Source organism: Pelmatolapia mariae, linkage group LG14, assembly GCF_036321145.2.
Source record: "Pelmatolapia mariae isolate MD_Pm_ZW linkage group LG14, Pm_UMD_F_2, whole genome shotgun sequence".
NCBI classification, from domain to species: Eukaryota; Metazoa; Chordata; class Actinopteri; order Cichliformes; family Cichlidae; genus Pelmatolapia; species Pelmatolapia mariae.
The window spans coordinates 335,177-355,328 of NC_086239.1; the positions used below are offsets into that span (position 1 = coordinate 335,177).

The window sequence follows — 20,152 nt, forward strand, 5'->3', positions numbered from 1 at the left end:
GATTATTAAAGCTTATGAACTGGTTAAAAGATTTAGAAAAGCCATTTTCCTTTCTAAAGCTTTTATTTTGAAGGCTCCGCTCGGAAGTGGGCGTGTTTGTGGACACTAAGGTTTAAGCACATAGCGTAGACGTTTCCTACACACCGTCAGTTTAAAGGTTCCAGAGGAGCCCCGGGACCGGCTACGATGATCTGTATCCTGCTGGTAGCCGGCCACGGCACCGTGTTAGAGGCCCAGATTAAGGTAAGTCGGTTGAACGTTGCAGCAACAACAGTGCAAAGTTCACGTTAGTTGTGAAGCCGCCGCTCTGTGCCGAACTGCCTGAAACAAGCTGACACTTTGGCGCTGCTTTGACTCTGGCTAGTGTTTGTACGCCCCTTAGCATGTTTACGAAATATTAACCATGTAATGGGACATCCGGCTGACAAACCAGCGCATGTTTTCAAAACCTTTATGTCGTTTTCAACAACGTGTCTGCAGCCCCCCCTACAGGCCGTTGCGACGATAACATGGCAGGGTTTTTCTAAAGCGGCGATAAAGTACTGATGGGACATTCAGCATTTAAATATATTATCGTCTTTACTATGAGAGATGGCTTATTTCACTAGTTTGGCCACTGCGTGTGTGTTGTCCACTACACGCCTGTAACTGGTGTTTTCCGGTAAAAAAAAAAAAAAAAAAGACATTTCTGTCACAAGGTACAAACTTTTCTGTTCTTTCTTTTTTCAGTGAAGTGTCATTTACATGAAAAATGTATTTTCAAGAGAGATTTTTCAAAGAGTGCAGCAGAAATGGCAACAATACGAACAGGACAGTTCATTATGGGATCAAAAAGGACTGGAGTGATTTAATGCAGGTACAACAGTGCTGCTGTCGATTTACCAATGCAAGCAAAAAAGCAGGACGTGAGCTGTGTCCACAGTCCGTGTTTGGTCCTCAGGTATACAAGTCCATGTGATTCTTTTGGTGGGCTGAGGGGGGCTCGCAGAAAATCACTGTATTTCATGTGAAATAAATGAAAGGTGTAAATGAGAAAACATTCAGGTAGTGTGCAGCGCTGTCAGTTTAATCCAAGTTTTAGCTGCTTTCACAAAAGCTGTGATGATAGAATTTGTTGAATTGGTTCAGTATCCCAGTAAGCCACAGAGATGTTACCACAGCATAGCCCATGTTGTTGATGTGTTGCTACAAAGGTGATAATTAGGCCTACTGACTTAAACAAATAGCCATGTTTCATGCTGAATGGGGGGGCTGTTAGCAGGTTGTGGTTTTTGTGTAGTAAATCTTCCTTTTGCTGCCAGAATGATGAAACAGGCCTGTACAGCCACCTGAGCGGGGTACCTAAGGCCTTGCTTCCTGGAATTGGAGGAAAGAAGATCCTTGACTTTTGGTGGGAAACTGTCAACATGTGCGTGAGCGTGATCCACACGTGATCCGGAGAGCTTTCATGTTCCTCTACATCTCACTGATGGTGTCTGTCTGTGTCTCCAGGCGCCAGCTGTTCACAGAGGTCTATCTGGTTACCAATGCTGATAAGTGAGTGGCAGTGATCGCACGGATTGGTTGGTGTTTGGAAACTTTGCCATAGTTTTGCTTTTCCTTCCACTCCTGTTCTCTGAACCCGACCAGGTACAAGCACTACGAGCGCTGGGCCACAGCTACCGACTTCCCTGTGGAAAATATCATAAATGACGGCAGTACTACGCTGGAGGATCGCCTCGGGGCCGTGGCTGACCTGCAGTTGGTCGTACGCAGCCGGAAGCTGCAGGACGACATTATGGTGGTATGATCGCTCTGTCCGTGGCTAATGGACTAAATAACACTGAACAATCCCGAAGCCTGCTATACAGCGTTTCTTCTCTGTGTGAGCAGATTGCAGGAGACATGCTGTGTGCAGACCAAAACTTTGACATTGCTCAAGTTATTCGCTTCTTCAGGTCAAAGGTGAGATTTTCATAGTACAGGTAGATGCCATTTATCTCGTATGAACTGACACCAAGCCTTGTGTTTTCATGACAGACTGCATATAAAAGACCGTCACAGTGATGTTACCTGTTGGTCGAGTGCGTGGTTATCATCTAACTGTAGCAGATGTTAAAGTTTTAACATTTAATGTAGTCTTTTGAGTGGACAGAGTGAACTTCTGTGAGGTATAGCAGTGGTGTGGTAGGAGATACTACTGTGGATCAGTATGGCCGACATTGTTTCTTTGACTGACATCAGCTGATATGATGGTGTTTCCCAGTGTCAGTGGGTGATATTTATCTTGTGTCAGTTTTGCACTGACCAAATGTGCAAAGTTGAAGTGATGAAGCACCTGTCAGCTGAAACAAAGGTGAGCACATTAAACCATATACAGTATTAAATCATATTGCTATTTCAGTGCACGCTAGAAGAAACATGGGAAATATGTTTGCTTGTGTTTTTTAAAATCATTTCACATGATATGGCTGCTGTCTTGTACAGCGGTGCTGTTACTTAAACCGTTTAAGGAGAAACGGCCTTCAATCATGTTATGAATGTTGCTGTTTGTCCACCAGAGGGCAGTCTGCCACTTCCCTGTTGGCAACAAGTAGCCCATTATTTTTAAACTTCATTATCAAATTATCTTCATAAGGACTCATAAATAACTCAACTTTAAGGATATCTCTTTATGTTTTATGTGTTTTTAAAAAAATCACATTTAAAATAGTCACCTTTTTTAAATCACCAAATATTGGTATTGATCATAAAAATCATCTATCAGTCCGATCACCGTGTTTGTTTAATGGTTTGTAACACTGACAGCACTCTGTGACTTTTATTTTCATACAAATCAAACATTTGTCACAATGAGGTCATTTTTTTAAAAAAACAAAGGAACAATGAATGCAGCACGGTGGCGTGGAGGTTAGTACTGTCGCCTTGCAGCAGGGGTGTCGAACTCCAGGCCTCGAGGGCCGGTGTCCTTGATCCAACACAGCTCATTTAAATGTGTTGAAGTTCTCCAGAGGCCTGGTAATGAACCAATCATTTGATTCAGGTGTGTTGACCCATGGTGATATCAACACCTGTAGGACCCCGGCCCTCGAGGCCTGGAGTTCCCCACCCCTGCCTCACAGCAACAAGGTCCTGGGTTTGAAGCCACTGTATGGGCGGGGCCTTTCTTTGTGGCGCTTGCATGTTTTCCTGCGTCTGTGGGTTCTCTCCGGGTACTCTGGCGTCCTCCCACAGTCCAAAGACATGCAGTTAGTGGGGTTAACTGGTGATTGTGAATTTCCCATAAGTGTGAATGGTCATCTGTGTTAGCCCTGCGACAGTCTGGTGATCTGTCCAGGGTGTATCCCGCCTCTCGCCTCTGTGGTAGCTGGGATAGGCTTCCCTGTGACCCTGATAAAGATAAGTGGAGGAGATTGGATGGATGAGATGAATTCCACAGAAGGTTACACAGTCGTAAGTTGGTTATTACCTATGATATGGGCTTAAGAGTTAACAGTTCATAGCTTTTGTGCAGCAGTTTTGCTGATAAGCCCTTTTTGTGGATTAAGGGTGAATTATGTGTGCTAGCTCACCATGCTGTGTCTCCACTGCAGCCCGGTGAGCTGATCATATACTACGAGCTGGAAGAAGGGGAGAAGAGCAGCTCCAGAGGCATCGTAGAGGTCTGCCATGATTCCCACAGGTGAGGTCGGTGCTGGAAACATTCCTTAGAAATACTGGTTCATGTTGACATGATAGCATCACACAGCAGAGTTGTTGGCTGCACAGCCAAGAAGCAAATCTTTTTGTTTGATCACAGTGAACTCCGTGTCCTGCTCAAAAAGCCAGTTTGAGATGATTTGAGCTTTGTTGTCTTATCCTGTTGGAAGCAGCGATCAGAGATAAATACACTGTGGTCATAAAGGGATGGACAAGGTCGGAAACAGTACTATACATGATGTAGCCGCTACTGAAAATATCCCCCACACCCTAACAGCAGCACCACCTGCTTGAACTGACTGGACAAGACAGGATGGATTCAAGCTTTCATTAAATTACACCAAACTGTGAGCCTACCATCCAAATGTTGTGACACTCCTCAAGACCAGGCAGCATTTTCCAGTCTCCTTTGGGCTGATTTTTGTGAGCATGTGTGAAATATATCCTCAGTCTTGTTCTTAGCTGACAGGCGTGGCAGCCAGTGTGGTCTTCTGATGCTGTAGACCAGGGGTCTCGAACACGTGCCCTGGGTGTTTATTTGGTAGTTCAATGAAAGACTTCAGCTAGTTAAAATCTGCGTTCACGTTTGCAGTTTGGTCTTGTTACACAATATTTGAAATTTAACAAAACAAACAAAACATTTATGGAAATATTTGTGGCTGTTTTTTTGTTTTGTTCTACTTGAACAGTGAAGTGGCCCTTACATGAGAGGAGGGTTAGGGTTAGCTCATCTAAGTGTGAGACCTGCTGTAGCCATCGGCTTTAAGGTTTGACCTGTTGTCCATTCACAGAGGCTCTTCTGTGGTTCACTTACTGTTGCTTTCCCATCAGTTCAAAGGAAAATGCAGACTTACGATTGGCTGTGAAATATTTGTGTTAACTAGCAGTTGAGAGTGAATGCTTTATATGCTGCACTTTCTGAATCAGGGTAACTCGCTTCTTGGAAAAGCCACAGGAAGGGCAGACGGCGTCCCAGCTAGCCAGCGTGGTGTTCTACTGCATCCAGAGGGACACGCTGTCCTACATGTCGGACTTCCTGAGCCAGCAGCCTCAGACCGTGGGCAGGACCTTTGGACAGTTCTGGGTTCGTAAAGCTAAAGCAGCTCACGTGCTTCTTTCCATGCAGGCAGCAATGTGCAGGAACAGTTTTGAACTCAACTGCCTTTTATTCTTGTTGCATTGTTGTATCTAAACCCATCAAATCCATCCAACTTTATAACAAGCTAAAAAAAGTGAAGACTTACTTTAATGACTGTTTCTCCTCAGGAGTGGCTCATCAATGAGAAGCAGTGCCCCGTGTTTGGTATGAAGCTTCCTACTGGCTTCCAGCTGATCGGACAAGTGGTTTGTATTCTTACCTCAGCTCGACACTTCCCTCTGCATCGATGCAAACAAGCTGGAGACCAGTGCTCGATTTATTTTATACTCGAGTTTGTCAGCAAATGAGGCCGTACCATGGAGAATCCTGGCTTCTGCATTAAGGCTGTTTGCAGTGAACAATCAAGATGAGTAAATACATTTAAGCTGCAGTGTTGTGGCCACAGGAACAAACAGTAACTCAGTCTCAGAGTCAGTTATCCTGCAGGTTCAAATGAATACAGTTCAAATTTGGGCTGTTTTGAGATCAGTTTGGCAGTTTTTCAAACATGTAGATTTTATAGGTCATCAGAGAACATTACACACAATCAGACATAATGAATTTCAACTGCACAGTCAGCCGTGTTGAATCTTGGTCAGATAGCACTGAGTGTAGACTGAGGAGTGGGTGAGGTAGGTGAAGCTGAAGCCATCAGAAGCAGGTGATAGTAAGTGCCTGATGTGGAAGAACATGTTCAAACCAAGAGGCACAAGTTGCCTGCCTACGTTCAATGTATCACAGTGAGTAAAGCTTCTGTAACCCTAACCCCTGAGTTACTGGTTCTGTTAGCAAACATAAACTAATGTAAGTGCATTAGCCGCGAACAACCACGTGATGTCACGTGATGACGTCACGTTCTGTACTGACAGAAGATTGAGCTAAACATGTTTTCTTAAATCCATCTTCACAGACAGAGTCGTTTTTTGAGAGCAGCGCTCTGTGATGTAAATTAACCTTTATATGTGGAGCGTTTCCTGTTCTCTTTAAACTAACACCAGGGTCTGACAGCACTGCACAGAGCAGCTGTGGTTGTTAGTGGTGTAGCCTCACAGATCAGCAGGTTCCAAAGAACACATCATATTCTGTCATATGTACACTGTTGATCTTATTAAACATGACCATGTTTCAAAGATGGATACAGTAAATTTTTGATGCATTCTCAATCATCCAGGTAATTAAATCTCCAAAGGTTGATTCTGTTCATGGGGGGACAGAATGGGGGACATCTAAAAGCTGACGTGTACCGTAAACCCATGCATACGGATCAGTATTTAAAGTTTGACTCCCATCATCCACTGGAGCACAAACTGGGTGTCATCAGGACGCTACAACACAGAGCGAACACCATCCCCACTGACACAGCGGCCAGGGAGACAGAAGAACAGCACATCAAGAAGGCCCTGAGTAAATGTGGTTATCCCAGCTGGACTTTTGTCAAAGCTGGAAAGGCTCCTAAAGAAAGCTCCAGCTGATCCAGGAGAGAAGGACAACCGCTGCCTAAGCGAAAACCTGTAGTGATCCTGTATGTGTCAGGAGTATCAGAACTGTGGCTTTCAAACACCAAAACACACCGCGCCAAAAACTGGTCCACCCCAAGGATCGGGTCCCCCGACACAAACAGAGTAACATAGTGTACGCTGTTAAGTGCAGGAGGATTGCCAGGATTTATACATCGGGGAAACCAAACAACCTCTAGCGAAGCGGATGGCACAACACAGAAGAGCTACCTCGTCAGGCCAGGACTCTGCAGTTTATTTACACCTACAGGCCAGTGGACACTCTTTCAATGATGAGGATGTAACATCCTGGACAGGGAGGAACGCTGGTTTGAGCGCGGAGTCAAGGAGGCCATTTATGTGAAAAGGGAAAGACCATCTCTGAATTGAGGAGGGGGCCTAAGGGTACATCTGTCACCATCTTACAATGCTGTGATTGCAGCCATTCAACTCTCTGTGAATGGGACTCATGGCCATTGATCAGTGGTTGTTGATCAATGGTCATGAGAATTTACATAATTATGATGAAGGAACTGACCTCACAGCCCATTGTTCCTTCAGTGGGCTGGTTTCAGTCATTATGCAAATGTACTGTTTATAAGATTGGGGAAACCTGCAGTCAGCTGAGACTGAAGAAGTCACCTGGATGAGACACGAAACGTTTCTCCCACTGAAAACGTCCATCCATCCATCCATCCATCCATCCATCCATCTTCTGCTTTATCCGGAGCTGGGTCGCGGGGGCAGCAGCCTAAGCAGAGGAGCCCAGACCTCCCTCTCCCCAGCCACCTTCTCTAGCTTATCCGGGGGAACACCAAGACGTTCCCAGGCCAGCCGAGAGATAATCTCTCCAGCGTGTCCTGGGTCTGCCCCAGGGCCTTCTCCCAGTGGGACATGCCCGGAACACCTCACCCAGGAGGCGCCCAGGGGGCATCCTTGTCAGATGCCCGAACCACCTCAGCTGGCTCCTTTCGATGTGGAGGAGCAGTGGCTCTACTCTGAGCCCCTCCCAGATGGCTGAACTTCTCACCCTCTAAGGAAGAGGCCAGCCGCCCTTCGGAGGAAGGTCATTTCCGCCGCTTGTATCTGCGATCTCGTTCTTTCAGTCACTACCCACAGCTCGTGGCCATAGGTGAGGGTAGGGACGTAGATCGACCGGTAAATTGAGAACTTCGCTTTTAGACTCAGCTCTCTCTTCACCACGACGGACCGGTGCAGCGTCCGCATCACTGCAGCCGCAGCACCAATCCGTCTGTCGATCTCCGGCTTCCTTCTCCCATCACTCGCGAACAAGACCCCGAGATACTTGAACTCCTCCACTTGGGGCAGGAACTCTTCCCCGACCCGGAGTGGGCACTCCACCCTCTCCGTGAATCCGCTACCTTATCGTGGTGGAGGGGTTTGTGTGTCCCAGGGATCCCAGGGGCTATGTTGTCTGGGGGCTTTTGCCCCCTGGTAGGATCTCCCATGGCAAATTGGTCCTGGGTGAGGGACCAGACAAAGAGTGATTCAGAAGACCCTTATGAGGGAACAGTTTACCCTGCCCGGGATAGGGTTACCGGGGCCCCGCCCTGGAGCCAGGCCTGGGGAGGGTGCCCGAGGGCGAGCTTCTGGTGGCCGGGCACAGAATGGGGCCTGGCCGGGCACAGCCCGAAAAGGGGACATGGGCCCATCCTCCCGCAGACCCACCACCTGGAGGAGGCGCCGTAGGGGTCGGATGCATTGTATGTCAGGCGGCGGCCAGGAGCGGAGGCCCTGGCGGATTGATCCCTGGCTACCATGACTGAAAACGTCCAGATGAACAGAATCAACCTTTGGAGATACACTATGTTAGTAAAAGTATTTGCTCGTCTGCCCTCACACATATATGTGACATCCCATTCTTTATCCTTTCCTCATTTTGATCATTCTTCACCTCATTGTGAGGTCAGACTCTGATGTTGGACGAGAAGGCCTGGCTTGTAGTCTCCACTCTAATTCATCCCAAAGGTGTTGAATCAAGGTCAGGACTCTGTGCAGGCCAGTCAAGTTCTTCCACACCAAACTCACTCAATCATATCTTTGTGGACATTGCTTTGTACACTGGTGCACAGGCATGTTGGAACAGGAAGGTCTATCCCCAACCTGTTCTCACAAAGCTGGGAGGATGAAATTACCCAAAATGTCTTTGTATGCTGAACCATTAAGGGTTCGGGCCCAGTGAAAAGAACTCAAGTCCTGAAAAACAGCCCCACACCATAATCCAGGGGTGGGGAACTCCAGGCCTCGAGAGCCAGTGTCCTGCAGGTTTTAGATGTGTTCCTGTCCATCACAGCTGATTTAAATGGATAAATGACCTCCTCAACATGTCTTGAAGTTCTCCAGAGGCCTGGTAATGAACTAATCATTTGATTCAGGTGTGTTGACCCAGGGTGAGATCTAAAACCTGCAGGACACCGGCTCTCGAGGCCTGGAGTTCCTTACCCCTGCCATAATCCCACCTCTGCCAAACTCTACACTTGGCACAGTGCAGTCAGGCTAGTACTGTTCCCCTGGCAACCGCCAAACCCAGACTTGTCTATTGATGTTTAGTAGTGAGGAAATTTCACAGCTGGATTTGTTACACAGGTGATATCCTATCATGGTACCACACTGGACTTCAGTGAGCTCCTGTGAGCGACCCATTCTTTCACAAATGTACAGACCCTTTCCAAAAAATTAGAATATCATGGAAAAGTTTATTTATTTCCATAATTCCATTCAAAACATTAAACTTTCATAGATCACAGATTCAGGGCCCACAACTTAAACGATTTCAAGTACTTAGTTGTTTATTTGTACATAATTTGGGCTTCCAGCTCATGAAATCCATGAAAACATGATTTCAAACAATTAGAAACTATGAAGACATCAGCCCAAATTTTACAGGGCATGAATGTTTTAAACTGAGTTTCACACATAACTCATCTACTAACTCAAAGCACCTGCACAGGTTTTCCCAGGTGTCATTAATTTGCTTCACTTTGATCCAATTGTCTCAGTTAAGTTCAATATGGGGAAGACTGCACACTTGACAACTGGCCAGAAGAGCATCAATGGTACCCGCCATAGGATGGGTAAGCCACAAAAGTTCATAGCTAAGGAGGCTGGCTGTTTAGAGTGCTGTGTCCAAACATATCAATGGAAAGTCTAGTGGAAGGGCAAAATATGGCAGGAGAAGATGCACCAGCAGAAGAGATGACTGTGGCTTTCAGCGGATTATCAGACAGAAGATTCAAGAATCTGGTAGAGCTCCAGAAAGAGTGGAATGAGGCAGGACTCAAAGCTTCAAAACCACTTCTGAGCCTGAGCCAACGTAGGAAGCGACTCAACTGGGCCAAGGAGAAGATGGACTGGACTGTTGGCCAGTGGTCAAAGGTCCTCTTTTCTGATGAAAGTGAAGTGTGCCTTTCATTCAGGAATCAAGGTCCAAGTGTTTGGAGGAAGATGGGTGAGGAACAGAACCCAAGTTGTTTGAGGTTCAGTGTCAAATAACCACAGTCAGTCATGATTTGGGGTGCAATGTCCGGTGCAGGTGTTGGTAAACTCTGCTTTCTTAAATCCAAGGTCACCGCAACAGTCTACCAGAGTGTTTTAGAAGACTTCATGATTCCTTCTGCTGAGGATCTGTATGGAGATGCAGATTTCATCTTCCAGCAGGACCTGGCCCCTGCCCATACCGCCAGAAGCACCAAAACCTGGTTTGAGTGCCATGCCATCACAGTGCTTGACTGGCCAGCCAACTCGCCAGACCTAAACCCCACTGAGAATCTATGGGGTATGAAGAGGAAAATGAGGTCCACCAGACCCAAAAACAAAGAAGAGCTGACAGCAAGCACCAAGGAAATCTGGGCTTCCATAACTACCAGGCAATTCCACAGGCTGATTGCATCAATGCCATGGTGCATCGAGGCAGTGGTTAGGCGAAGGGATTCCCAACCAAGTATTGAAGATTGACATATCATTTTGAAAATACCACATGTTGATTAATTTGATGTGATCCTAATTTCTCTCTTTTTTTTTTCCCTGCAAAAAATGAGAAGTAAATGGTGATGTCTTCACAGTATTCTAATTTTTTGAAATCATGTTTTCATGGATTTCATGAGCTGGAAGCCCAAATTATGTAGAAATAAACAACTAAGTACTTGAAATCGTTTCAGTTGTGGGCTCTGAATCTATAATCTATGAAAGTTTAATGTTTTGAATGGAATTATGGAAATTCCATTCAAAATATCATTTTCTATGATATTCTAATTTTTGAAAAGGGTCTGTATGTAGAAGCAGTCTGCTTGCCTTGGTGCTTGATTTTATGCAGCTGTGCCCATGACAGTGATTGGAACAGCTGGTTTAGACGGGCGAGTCAATATAGTGTACTCTCGAGTACATGAAGCTAGAACTGAGTAGGATGGATCCTCTTTAAGTGAACCATTATTGTCTGGGGTAAAAAGAGTAAAACAAAATTGCATTTATATTTTACATTAATGTAAAATATATCTAAGTACATTTCTGCGTACAGTTACTTTACTTCCTTTTTCTGGTTAAATTTCAGTCTAACACCACTTTCTCTCACAACATCTCAGGGACTGTCGGACTACACCAAGTGGCTCACCCACTACTCCACCAAGCAGCAAGGCAGCCCTGCTAAACCTATTACATGCCGGTCATACGCCAGGTAAGAAAACATAGACACGCAACTGCCACACTTTGGTATAAAATACTTCCCAAATCTCTGACGACTCCCAGGGTGGGACTAATGGGGAATCCCTCAGATGGCTTCAATGGAAAAACAATCGCCATGACCATCGCTAACTTCTGGGCTGAGGTTACTCTGCTGGAGAGCCAGACTTTGGTAATACAAATTAACACATATTCTTATAAACTAAAACATCTCCACTCTGTCCTAAAGTATTGTGACCTTTGTAGGTTTTAGTCCCTCATCCACTCAACGACCCCACAGAGTTTGGCAGCCTGCAAGATCTGTTCTGTATCAGCAGGAAGGAAGGGTGTGTATGCAGCCAGCTGACTGAGCCCAAAGGCAGGATGGAAGTGTCATAGTGAGGAAATCTTTGTCTTTATTACTGATTGCAGGTACCTGGGGGGTCTTCGACTGCTACAGGCGACATGTAAAAAGTTTCACCAGTTCTGCTTCAAACAAGGGTGAGGGTACCTGCTGCTATCAGTCTGTGTAGATCACAAGTGTCCAACTCCAGGCCTCGAGGGCCGGTGTCCTGCAGGTTTGAGATGTGTCCTTGATCCAACACAGCTGATTTAAATGGCTAAATGACCTCCTCAACATGTCATGAAGTTCTCCAGAGGCCTGGTAATGAACTAATCATTTGATTCAGGTGTGTTGACCCAGGGTGAGATCTGAAAACCTACATAACACCGGCCCTCGAGGCCTGGAGTTCGACACCCCTGGTGTAGATGATCTCTAATGTACTCTGTCCGTGTCTGCTGATTCATAAGAGGTAAAACACTTCATAACAAAGCCTTGTCTCTTATTGAAAGCAGGTGAAGAATTACCTGCTTTGAAATAAGAGCTTGTAGAGAAAATGTGATAATACAGAAAGTAAGTACTTAATAACAAGCTGCTAATGTCAAATCTCACATGCTTACACAGTGGAGACTAGTGGACAGTTGCAACACTTACAAGGTACATCTGAAGGCAATACTAAGATCTGATGCTCAAGGGGGACCTTACTTTTCTTCAAAACAATGTTAGATGTATTTATATCTCTGTGTGACTGAAAAGGCGGTTTTGCTTGTGTAACTTATAGAAAGGTTAATAACGAAAACTCGCAGCTGTTGAGGTGAACTGCAGTTAGCACCAAGGTGTCAACAACGAAACCTGGGATGTGACGTGGACGAGATTTACAAGAAAAGTCTCCACAGCCTATGTCAGCATGGGGACAGGAAGGTTGACTTGGACAAAGCAACCAATGTCAGTCAAAGCTATGTCACAGCGTGCTAGCCAACCACCCTCTGAATGTAGAAACATTAGTTATACTTCTTTGCTATGTGGATTTATTGGATTTTCATCATTTGTTTAGTGCCACTGATCATGTTAGCCATGTAGTATTGTCGCTCAGATATGACTGAGCTTGTGTAACAGGCTGTAGATTGTATGGTTAGCTTGTTAGCTGTAACTGAGCAAATGTGTCAAATCATTCGTCTTAATATTTGAATGTTTTAAGTCTGTGCAGACTGTCTGTCCTTACAAACGTTTGTGAACGAGCGCATTGTTCTGCTGAGTTCACTGAATGTGAGTGTGCTGCTATAACACAGGCCGTCAGTTTGTGACAGCATTTTGCTACGTCAGACAGTCGGCACCTGTGTTGGCAGACATGCTGGTGTTAGCTAACAGTCCATTCATGAACTGATTGAGTTTGATCATAAAATTCAAGCTACTCCTGGAGTCCAAGAATAAACATATGGAAATACAAAGTCCAATTTTATTAAAGTACAAATACTCACTTACTTTCAGTAATACAGACACAACTGTAAATGACTGCATGAGTTCACTGTTGAATTGTCTGAGAGTGTTATGGTTGTAGACAGGGCCGGGCAGAGACATTAGAAGGGGTGGTTACTCAAGCCCCGCCCCCCACACGTGCCTGGTTGTAGATGTGTTGGCTGTTTGAGCCACATAAAGAAAAGGTTCAAATGCCACCAGAACCCTGTTAGCTGTTTACAGGTTTGGATCACACAGACTGGTTTTCAAAGCTCATCCAGTGCTCTGCATTCTTCTCTGCAGGATTGCTTTGACAAAGCAGAACTTCACCCTGAAGTACGACACCAACATTCCCCGACAAGTGGTAAGGATCCCTTCAGATACTTGTCAGAGTGTAACACGTAAACGGTTGTGGCCTGTTTGCATCTAATTCAGTCTAATGATGATGTCATATATCTGTGTTTGTGTGAAGGGCCTTGCTGGAAGCAGGTGAGTATTTTTGCTTTATTTTGAAACGGCGTACCGTAACTCAGAGGTCATTTTGTGCACTTTGTAATATTCTACTTGTTTACGATTCTCACAGTGCCATCGTCTCAGCTACTCTGAAGTGTCTCATGAAGTTCTACAACATCACAGATAATGTAAGGACATGTGACCAGTCTACCTACACACATATCTGAAATACATGGGATTCAATGGAAAGGTGGAGTGTGGACAAAGAAAGGCATATTTGAGTTCCTGACTGCAGATCTGGGTCTTCTTTTCTAAAACCGTACTGCACTGAATGTCGCCCTGAGTCACGTTTGTTTTGGGGTTTTTTATTAATGCTGCAGGATCTTCCCAAACCAATCAGAGCCAACTTCATCCTCAATGTGGAGACGGATGAGCTGTTCATTACCGCTGGGCTGCAGGACCGAGTTGTACAGGTCAGTCTGATGACCCACGGTGCGTGGACCTGCCTGTCAGTGTTAACTGTGAAGTGACAGACGTTACTGTTGTGTCTTGCAGGTGTATGAAGGCTTAGTGTACATGGATTTTAGCAAGGAGCTCATGGAAGAGCACAGCTTCGGTACTGACCTCCCTGTCAGCGCGCCATAAACTTTATATCCTGTAAAATAAAAGTTGTTGTTACATCGTGTGTGTGTGTGTGTGTGTGTGTGTGTGTGTGTGTGTGGTATATCCACATGTGCGTGGTTTCAGGAGAACTTTATAATCTCAGACTGACTGCGTGATGTTAGTGCAGGATGTTTGCAGTACTCAGTTTTTCTTATCGTTTGGATTTGTTGTCATTTGATGCTGAAATTGTCTTCGTGTGTTTGTGTGTGTTTTCCATTATCAGGAGCCTACATTCCTATGGACATGAGTGAACTTCCACCGTTCTGGCTGGCCTACCTGAGCGACCCCAGTGATTCTGGCCGTATCCATAGCAACATCCGACAGCGCTGGCTCAGTGGTATGTCTCCAAATCAGACGTTGTTATTTTGAAGGCAGGAGCTGTCGAATGGTGCCGACGTTACAGGTGCTCAGCAGATGAATCCTACTGATGGTGATGATCTCCTGCTATACTGGTGCTCTGTAGTCATCTGCCGTATTTCACCAGTATCAATACTGTTTCACCATCAGCTCAGAATGAGTGAGTCCAGTTAACGTGACCAAAACTAGTGACATTCCCACCACACTCTTATTTTGGAGTAATCCCACTATTTAAACCCATTGCTATAATCAGTGTCATGTGCTGTTCACTGGCAGGAACCATCCTGATACAAAGTCCGTGTTTTCTACAAATAACCCTTTGAAACGAACCAAAACCCTCCAAGCTCAGGTGCAGGTAATCTCTATAGGGCCGAAACTCAGCTTCAGACTGCTCTAAACACTGTTTCAGACTTTGAGCCAATTTTTTTTTTAGTGTGATGTCATAGAGAGCTGATATCTCTAATATGTTCATCTCAGACAATAGAAGCCGAACATACCTGCTGCTTAATCTTTGTGCCAATCAAAGTTGGATTAAGGGGACCAATCAGACATATTCCACTTTCCACTGTACAGAAATTGGCTGTAGTTGAATTGCAGGCACAGCAGTGGATTCGCACAGGATCGTCCCCAACAAGTAGAAGTGAACAGAGGTAAGCGGTGAAGCTAACTAACAAGACTAGTCATCTGTTTTATCAGACAACATCAGTAATTAGGGCTGTTCGATATAACGATATATATCGGATGACGATAGAAAAACGTCTATCGTTTCATTTTACGCTATCGTTTGTTTCGTGGTGTCGCAAAATAAACTGTTTACGGCAATATTTTTTCATCATTTTGATGGTCACTGTAGTGGCTATATTAATTTCCTAAAGTTCTCTCTTTCTCTTATATTTAATATAACCACACTACGGACGGACAAGCGCTTGTTTTTTTATGCGTTTTCGTTAGCAACAACGACGGTAAAACCACGGCGTGTCCGCTTGTTTATTTTCCACATAAACCTTTCACAATAAAGCTCAAGATCCTGTTGAGGCTTTTCAAAATAAAACGAGTCACGTGAAAGATGCAAAGTATTTACGGATGAGAAGCAAAAAAGAGCCGCCAGGTGCTAAAAAATAAACCTTAGACTCAAACGTTAGAACAGACTTTTCTCCGCAGCACGCTGTGTAATAAATACTCACAAAGCGGCCGTTACAACTTATGTCTAAAAATGTATCGTTTCATGCATCAGTTAAAACACTCGACTCCAGGTACACGACGCCCAGCTGGAAACACTTCACGCAAGATGAGATGCCCGAGATTCACAGAATTTACAGGAAATGTTACATTTTTGCAATTTATATCGTTATATCGACGATAGATGTCTTAATATCGGGATATGAGATTTTGGTCATATCGCACAGCCCTATCAGTAATGTGTCGAAAATGAAATGAAACCTCAGCTGTATCCTTAAAAACCGTGCTCGCTATGTTTAGGCCTCCATTTCCAAACTATCGCTTGATGTTCGAAGCAGAAGTCTCTCAGTACGTGTAAGCTGCTCCTACAAATGCGCTGCTGCTGCAGACGTTGAATTATGTCCATGGTCTGAACAATAACATGTTAAAAATGACCAGAATAAAACATTTGAGCAGCATGAGACCTCATCAGTCAGACAGATCCACCCATGAAGTCTCTGTGTCCCAGTATAGGGTAAATGGGATTGTTTTAAACTGAAAGTGTGTTTGCCAGAAAACACAAACGCACACGGGTCCATGCATTAGACTGCTTCTGTGTTTTGTGTCGTCCTGCAGGGGAGCCGCTGGTCATTGAAGCCATGAGGAGATTTGCTGAGCTGACTGATCAGGCCAGGTTAGTTTACAGAGGCTGTTACTCTGTAGCTCCTGTTTTCATGCATCCCTGTTCAAATTCAACTATTTTAACTGACTCATTAAAGTCGCAGGTTACTAAATGTATCCAGTGCAGTCTGATTTCACTGGGTTCTCATTGGCTCTGCTTTGAGAGGCACCGCTGTCGCTTAGCAACACGTCAAAGACACACTGTGTGGTCATCAGTGTTGGGGTCATTGCACATATTACACTGAATACATTTCTCTAAAGTAATGCAGTACGTTACTTAATTACCCCCAGGAGAAAGTAACTTGTTACATTATTTTTGCGTTTCTCTGTAAAATGTCTCATAATTTTCAGTCAGCAGGACACACACACACACACAAACACACACACACTCTTTCTCTCACCTTTGTGTTCGTACCCAAATACTCACAGCATGAAGCAAAGATGAAAACCAGCACATACAGGGGTCAGAGCGGTTGCCACGGTGATCCGAGCACTCAGTGTGTTACCTGTGGAAGTTCATGGTCTGGCTGTGCCACGTGTTACCGCTGCCGGCACAAATGTACCCGTGCCAGTTTGTGGCATTCACAGCGTTTTAATATAAAGTTTGGTGTCACGTGACTTCCTCCCTCAGGACGGCTTTCCGGGACAAAGACTGGAGCCGCCTGGCTCAGCTGATGGACCAGAACTTTGAGCTGCGCCGGTAAACGACACGTTTTGATTTTTGAGGCATGCATTCTGCACTCGCTGTATTCAGAGCTAACGTTAGCCCTCTGTCCCACAGGTCTATTTACACCGATGACTGTCTCGGCCCTGGGAATCTCAAGATGGTTCAGCTGGCGAGGCAGGTGGGTGGTGTTTAAAGACCGTGCTGCATCAGGCTGTGTTTCTGTGTCCGTGCATTCATAAAGTCTGCGCTGGTTCTTGCAGTTTGGATCGGCAGTGAAGTTACCCGGCAGCGGGGGGGCGGTGGTGGGTCTGTGCCTGGACCAGGCGAGGCTGGTAAGAGTGTGCTGTGTGGAGGTCTCTGTAGGACTCTGTGAACCTCTTAAATCTTACATGTGACAAATGCCTCCCTGGTAAATAACAAAACCTCAAACTAACATCGGTAAACAGTTGAACCAGGCAGGGATAGCTCAGTGGTGGCCCCATGATCGGAAGGCCGGGGGTTCGATTCCCCTGAATAGCTACGCTGAGGTACCCCTGAGCGAAGGTACCATCCCTACACACTGCTCCCCGGCACCCAATGGCTGCCCACTGCTTCACTGAGTGAATGGGTTAAACGCAGAGAGGAATTTCCCCAAGGGGATCAATAAAATATACATTATTATTATTATTATTATTATTATTATTATTATTATTATTATTATTATTACATTATTAACCTCAATATAACCAAAACTAAACTCAGTTTAACCCAGAAATGTAAAACTAAATGTAAATGTGATGGTAATGCCCACCGATAATAACTCTGGCCTGGAGCTTTGTATTGATCTTGGTATTTCATCGTCTTGATTATTTAACTCGCTGCACAGAAAACTGGTCTCTTTGGCTCCAGTGGAGAGTTAACTCGCTAACTAGCAAACAAAAATCCAGAGCTACATTTTGTTCTTGTTCCACATGTGGAGCTCTGTGACTGTGCTGAGGCGACTCCACCAAAACTATGGAGGAATTTTTTTTTTTTACCTGAGCAAAAAATACTGACTCTAAGGTGAAGTGCACCTTTAAAATAGATTTACTCAAAGGTTGGAGGCAAATAGGAAACCTCAGTTTATAGATAGTGTGATGTGATCAGAGAATGAGCTGTAGTTAGAGCCATGAGTCTCTGATGTACTCTCAGTAAATCGTGTGTATCGTCTCTGCCACTCTGTGCTCTTACAGGGTGGACTCAGTGTCGGGTGGATGTGAGGTTTGATTTGCTGAAACCTTCCCCACTCTTTTCTTCTGTTTCCAACTAAATCATGTAGAAAGACTGTTTTACACTTTTTTTTTTTTTCCAAATATTTAGAAACTATCCATCTACAGCAGGGCTGTCACACTAAATGAGCTGAGCTCAAAACAAACAAACAAGAAAACAAACACCCACAAATATTTCCTAAAGTGTACTGTTAGTTAGTTTGTTTACATTTCAAATATTGTATAAGAAGACAAAACTGCAAACTCACTGTTAACTGAATCCTTTCATTGAACGACCAAACAAACACACTGGTCCTCTGTCTGTGCACACATGTGGCAGCACTGCTGCTGTCGTTGTGTTCGTATTTAACAAAATAAACTGCAGACATGAGTGTGACTCTGTCACTGAACTAACACAGCCGTAGCATGTTTGTGCTCTCTGATCATATCGCCTTCATATTGGCTTCTGCCAGTGACCTTGACCTCAAGGTCGGAAGTCAGTGTTTCTGAACAACACCATAAGATTTATACCATCAGTGCATCTACTGGGAGGCTGAGACACTGGCAGCAAACCAGTATTTTCCCTAAGACGACAACCCAGAGATCCCAGATGTGGGAGGAGATCCTCCAGGATCAGGCATGCAGACAAGCACACGGAGGTCACACAAACTGCTGCGCATCATTCGGAGTTGCTGCATTTCAGTAAAACAAACTCGTCTCCAGCATAGTTTTTTTCACTTTGATTTTCAGAGTTTCTTTATTCAGTCTGCAGACTGATGATTTTCATTTCCATCCTTTCATTCCACACGGTGACCAGTCTGTGTCAGAATAGAATAATAGAATAGAATAATCCTTTAATTGTCCCACAAGGGGAAATTTGGATGTAACAGCAGCAAGAAAGACCTATACAAACAAACAGGACATCAACAGGATTTATTGATTAACAGCAACAGGACTAATTATAAAATGACAACAAATAATACTGTCTAGTTTCTGTGATAGGTTATTCGATCAGTTGTTAATGAACAGCAGGGTTGGAGGGATTGTTACCCTGCATGGCAGTGTGTGTACACCCAACTAGTTATGGGTTTTTTTTTGGGGGGGGAGGTTGAAAATCCCAAATGTAACACATCATTTCTACAGTGACTGTATGTTTCTCACCCCGGCCCCCAGCCTCCTTCTCTGGTGGGAGCCTGAGGAGCATCTTAGGTCACTTGTCTTGCTGGGGTCTGTTGAAGTTGTGTATGTGGAGCCCTCTCTCTCCCTCTGATGCAGTCTGTGTTTGGCCCGCTAGGTGGAGATGAGGCAAGCTTTCCAGGAGGCAGGCTGTGTGTTCTGTGTCATCTCACCATATAACCCATCTGCCAGCGCTGTCGGTGGCCAACACTAACCTCGCACGTCTCCACACGACTCGGTCGGCTCAGTTGGGGCCAACTCACGGCCGTGGCACAGTGCACGTGTCTGAAAGAGCTCCGGTGTCGTTTCAAAGACTAAAATCACTACAGTGGAGAACAAAGCTCCATACTATGGAGGACCACAAGAGCCACGCGCATCGAAATAAAAAATTCTGTGATTAATTTTAATAAACTGATTTTTAAAATGCTTTTCAAGTCTTCATTTCAAAAAACATTTTCGAATTGCACTTTAATAAACTGCATTTCAAAATCCATTTCCCTTTCCTGTTCGCTCAGGGATTAACATGTGGATTAGCAGTTGGATTAACAACTTCATTTTAAAAATCCTGCTGCTATTCAAATTAGCCACACCGTGGGATGTAAGGAGCTCTCTGATTGGTTGGTCAGACACAGGCTGTCAGCCTGGATTTTTCTAGCTCATAGCTTCTCCCTGCTAAGAAGCGTGTGTGCTTGTACAAAGGCCGTTCAGCCTCGGGATTTACACTCGGCTCGACACGGATATGTGAAGAATGAAGGGACCCTGCAGCGAAACGGAGAGCCAACCTCTGAGTGCCTGTTTACACAGTCTGACCACCTGTTGAAGGTAACGTGCTAACGTGGCTAACGCTAGCATCACCGCACGTAGCCCCGTTATTTTAAGGTCATCTTAGCTTATGAAAGTTTTACGTCGCAGCTATATGAGCTAGCTACGTGTTTTGTAAGCTGCTGTGCTCTTCACAAATAAAGCTGGAAGCAGCTCAGACTGTTAGAA

General features: G+C 44.9%; 1 protein-coding gene across 3 annotated transcripts; it reads left to right on the forward strand.

Annotated features, from left to right (window-relative positions):
- The first annotated feature begins 88 nt into the window (after positions 1–88).
- On the forward strand, positions 89–19,588 carry gkup (glucuronokinase with putative uridyl pyrophosphorylase). 3 transcript variants are annotated; one of them, XM_063493420.1, is made up of 23 exons: positions 90–243; positions 1,302–1,408; positions 1,492–1,536; positions 1,630–1,783; positions 1,873–1,944; positions 3,573–3,661; positions 4,606–4,762; positions 4,945–5,022; positions 10,911–11,002; positions 11,074–11,179; positions 11,254–11,333; positions 11,419–11,487; positions 13,085–13,145; positions 13,254–13,270; positions 13,365–13,422; positions 13,615–13,707; positions 13,790–13,850; positions 14,121–14,234; positions 16,049–16,106; positions 16,725–16,793; positions 16,875–16,938; positions 17,021–17,092; positions 19,281–19,588. In XM_063493420.1, the coding sequence occupies exons 1-23, from the start codon at positions 187–189 to the stop codon at positions 19,374–19,376; spliced, it is 1,869 nt and encodes a 622-aa protein (XP_063349490.1). In that variant the 5' UTR covers positions 90–186; the 3' UTR covers positions 19,377–19,588. The 3 variants fall into 3 exon arrangements, 2 of the variants coding, with proteins under 2 accessions (XP_063349490.1, XP_063349491.1); XM_063493421.1 differs by lacking the exon at positions 1,302–1,408 and having other exon boundaries at positions 149–243; XR_010095504.1 differs by lacking the exons at positions 16,875–16,938; positions 17,021–17,092; positions 19,281–19,588 and adding an exon at positions 14,828–14,904 and having other exon boundaries at positions 89–243; positions 16,725–16,774.
- Positions 19,589–20,152: the final 564 nt, after the last annotated feature.

What these genes read in the sequence shown, in the direction of transcription:
- gkup (XM_063493420.1), top strand. Translation starts at nt 187, where the DNA reads ATGATCTGTATCCTGCTGGTAGCCGGCCACGGCACCGTGTTAGAGGCC. An exon ending in TCCAGCTGATCGGACAAGTG is followed by an intron (nt 5,023 to 10,910) that starts GTTTGTATTCTT and finishes ACAACATCTCAG; the next exon opens with GGACTGTCGGACTACACCAA. An exon ending in TGGTTCAGCTGGCGAGGCAG is followed by an intron (nt 16,939 to 17,020) that starts GTGGGTGGTGTT and finishes TGGTTCTTGCAG; the next exon opens with TTTGGATCGGCAGTGAAGTT.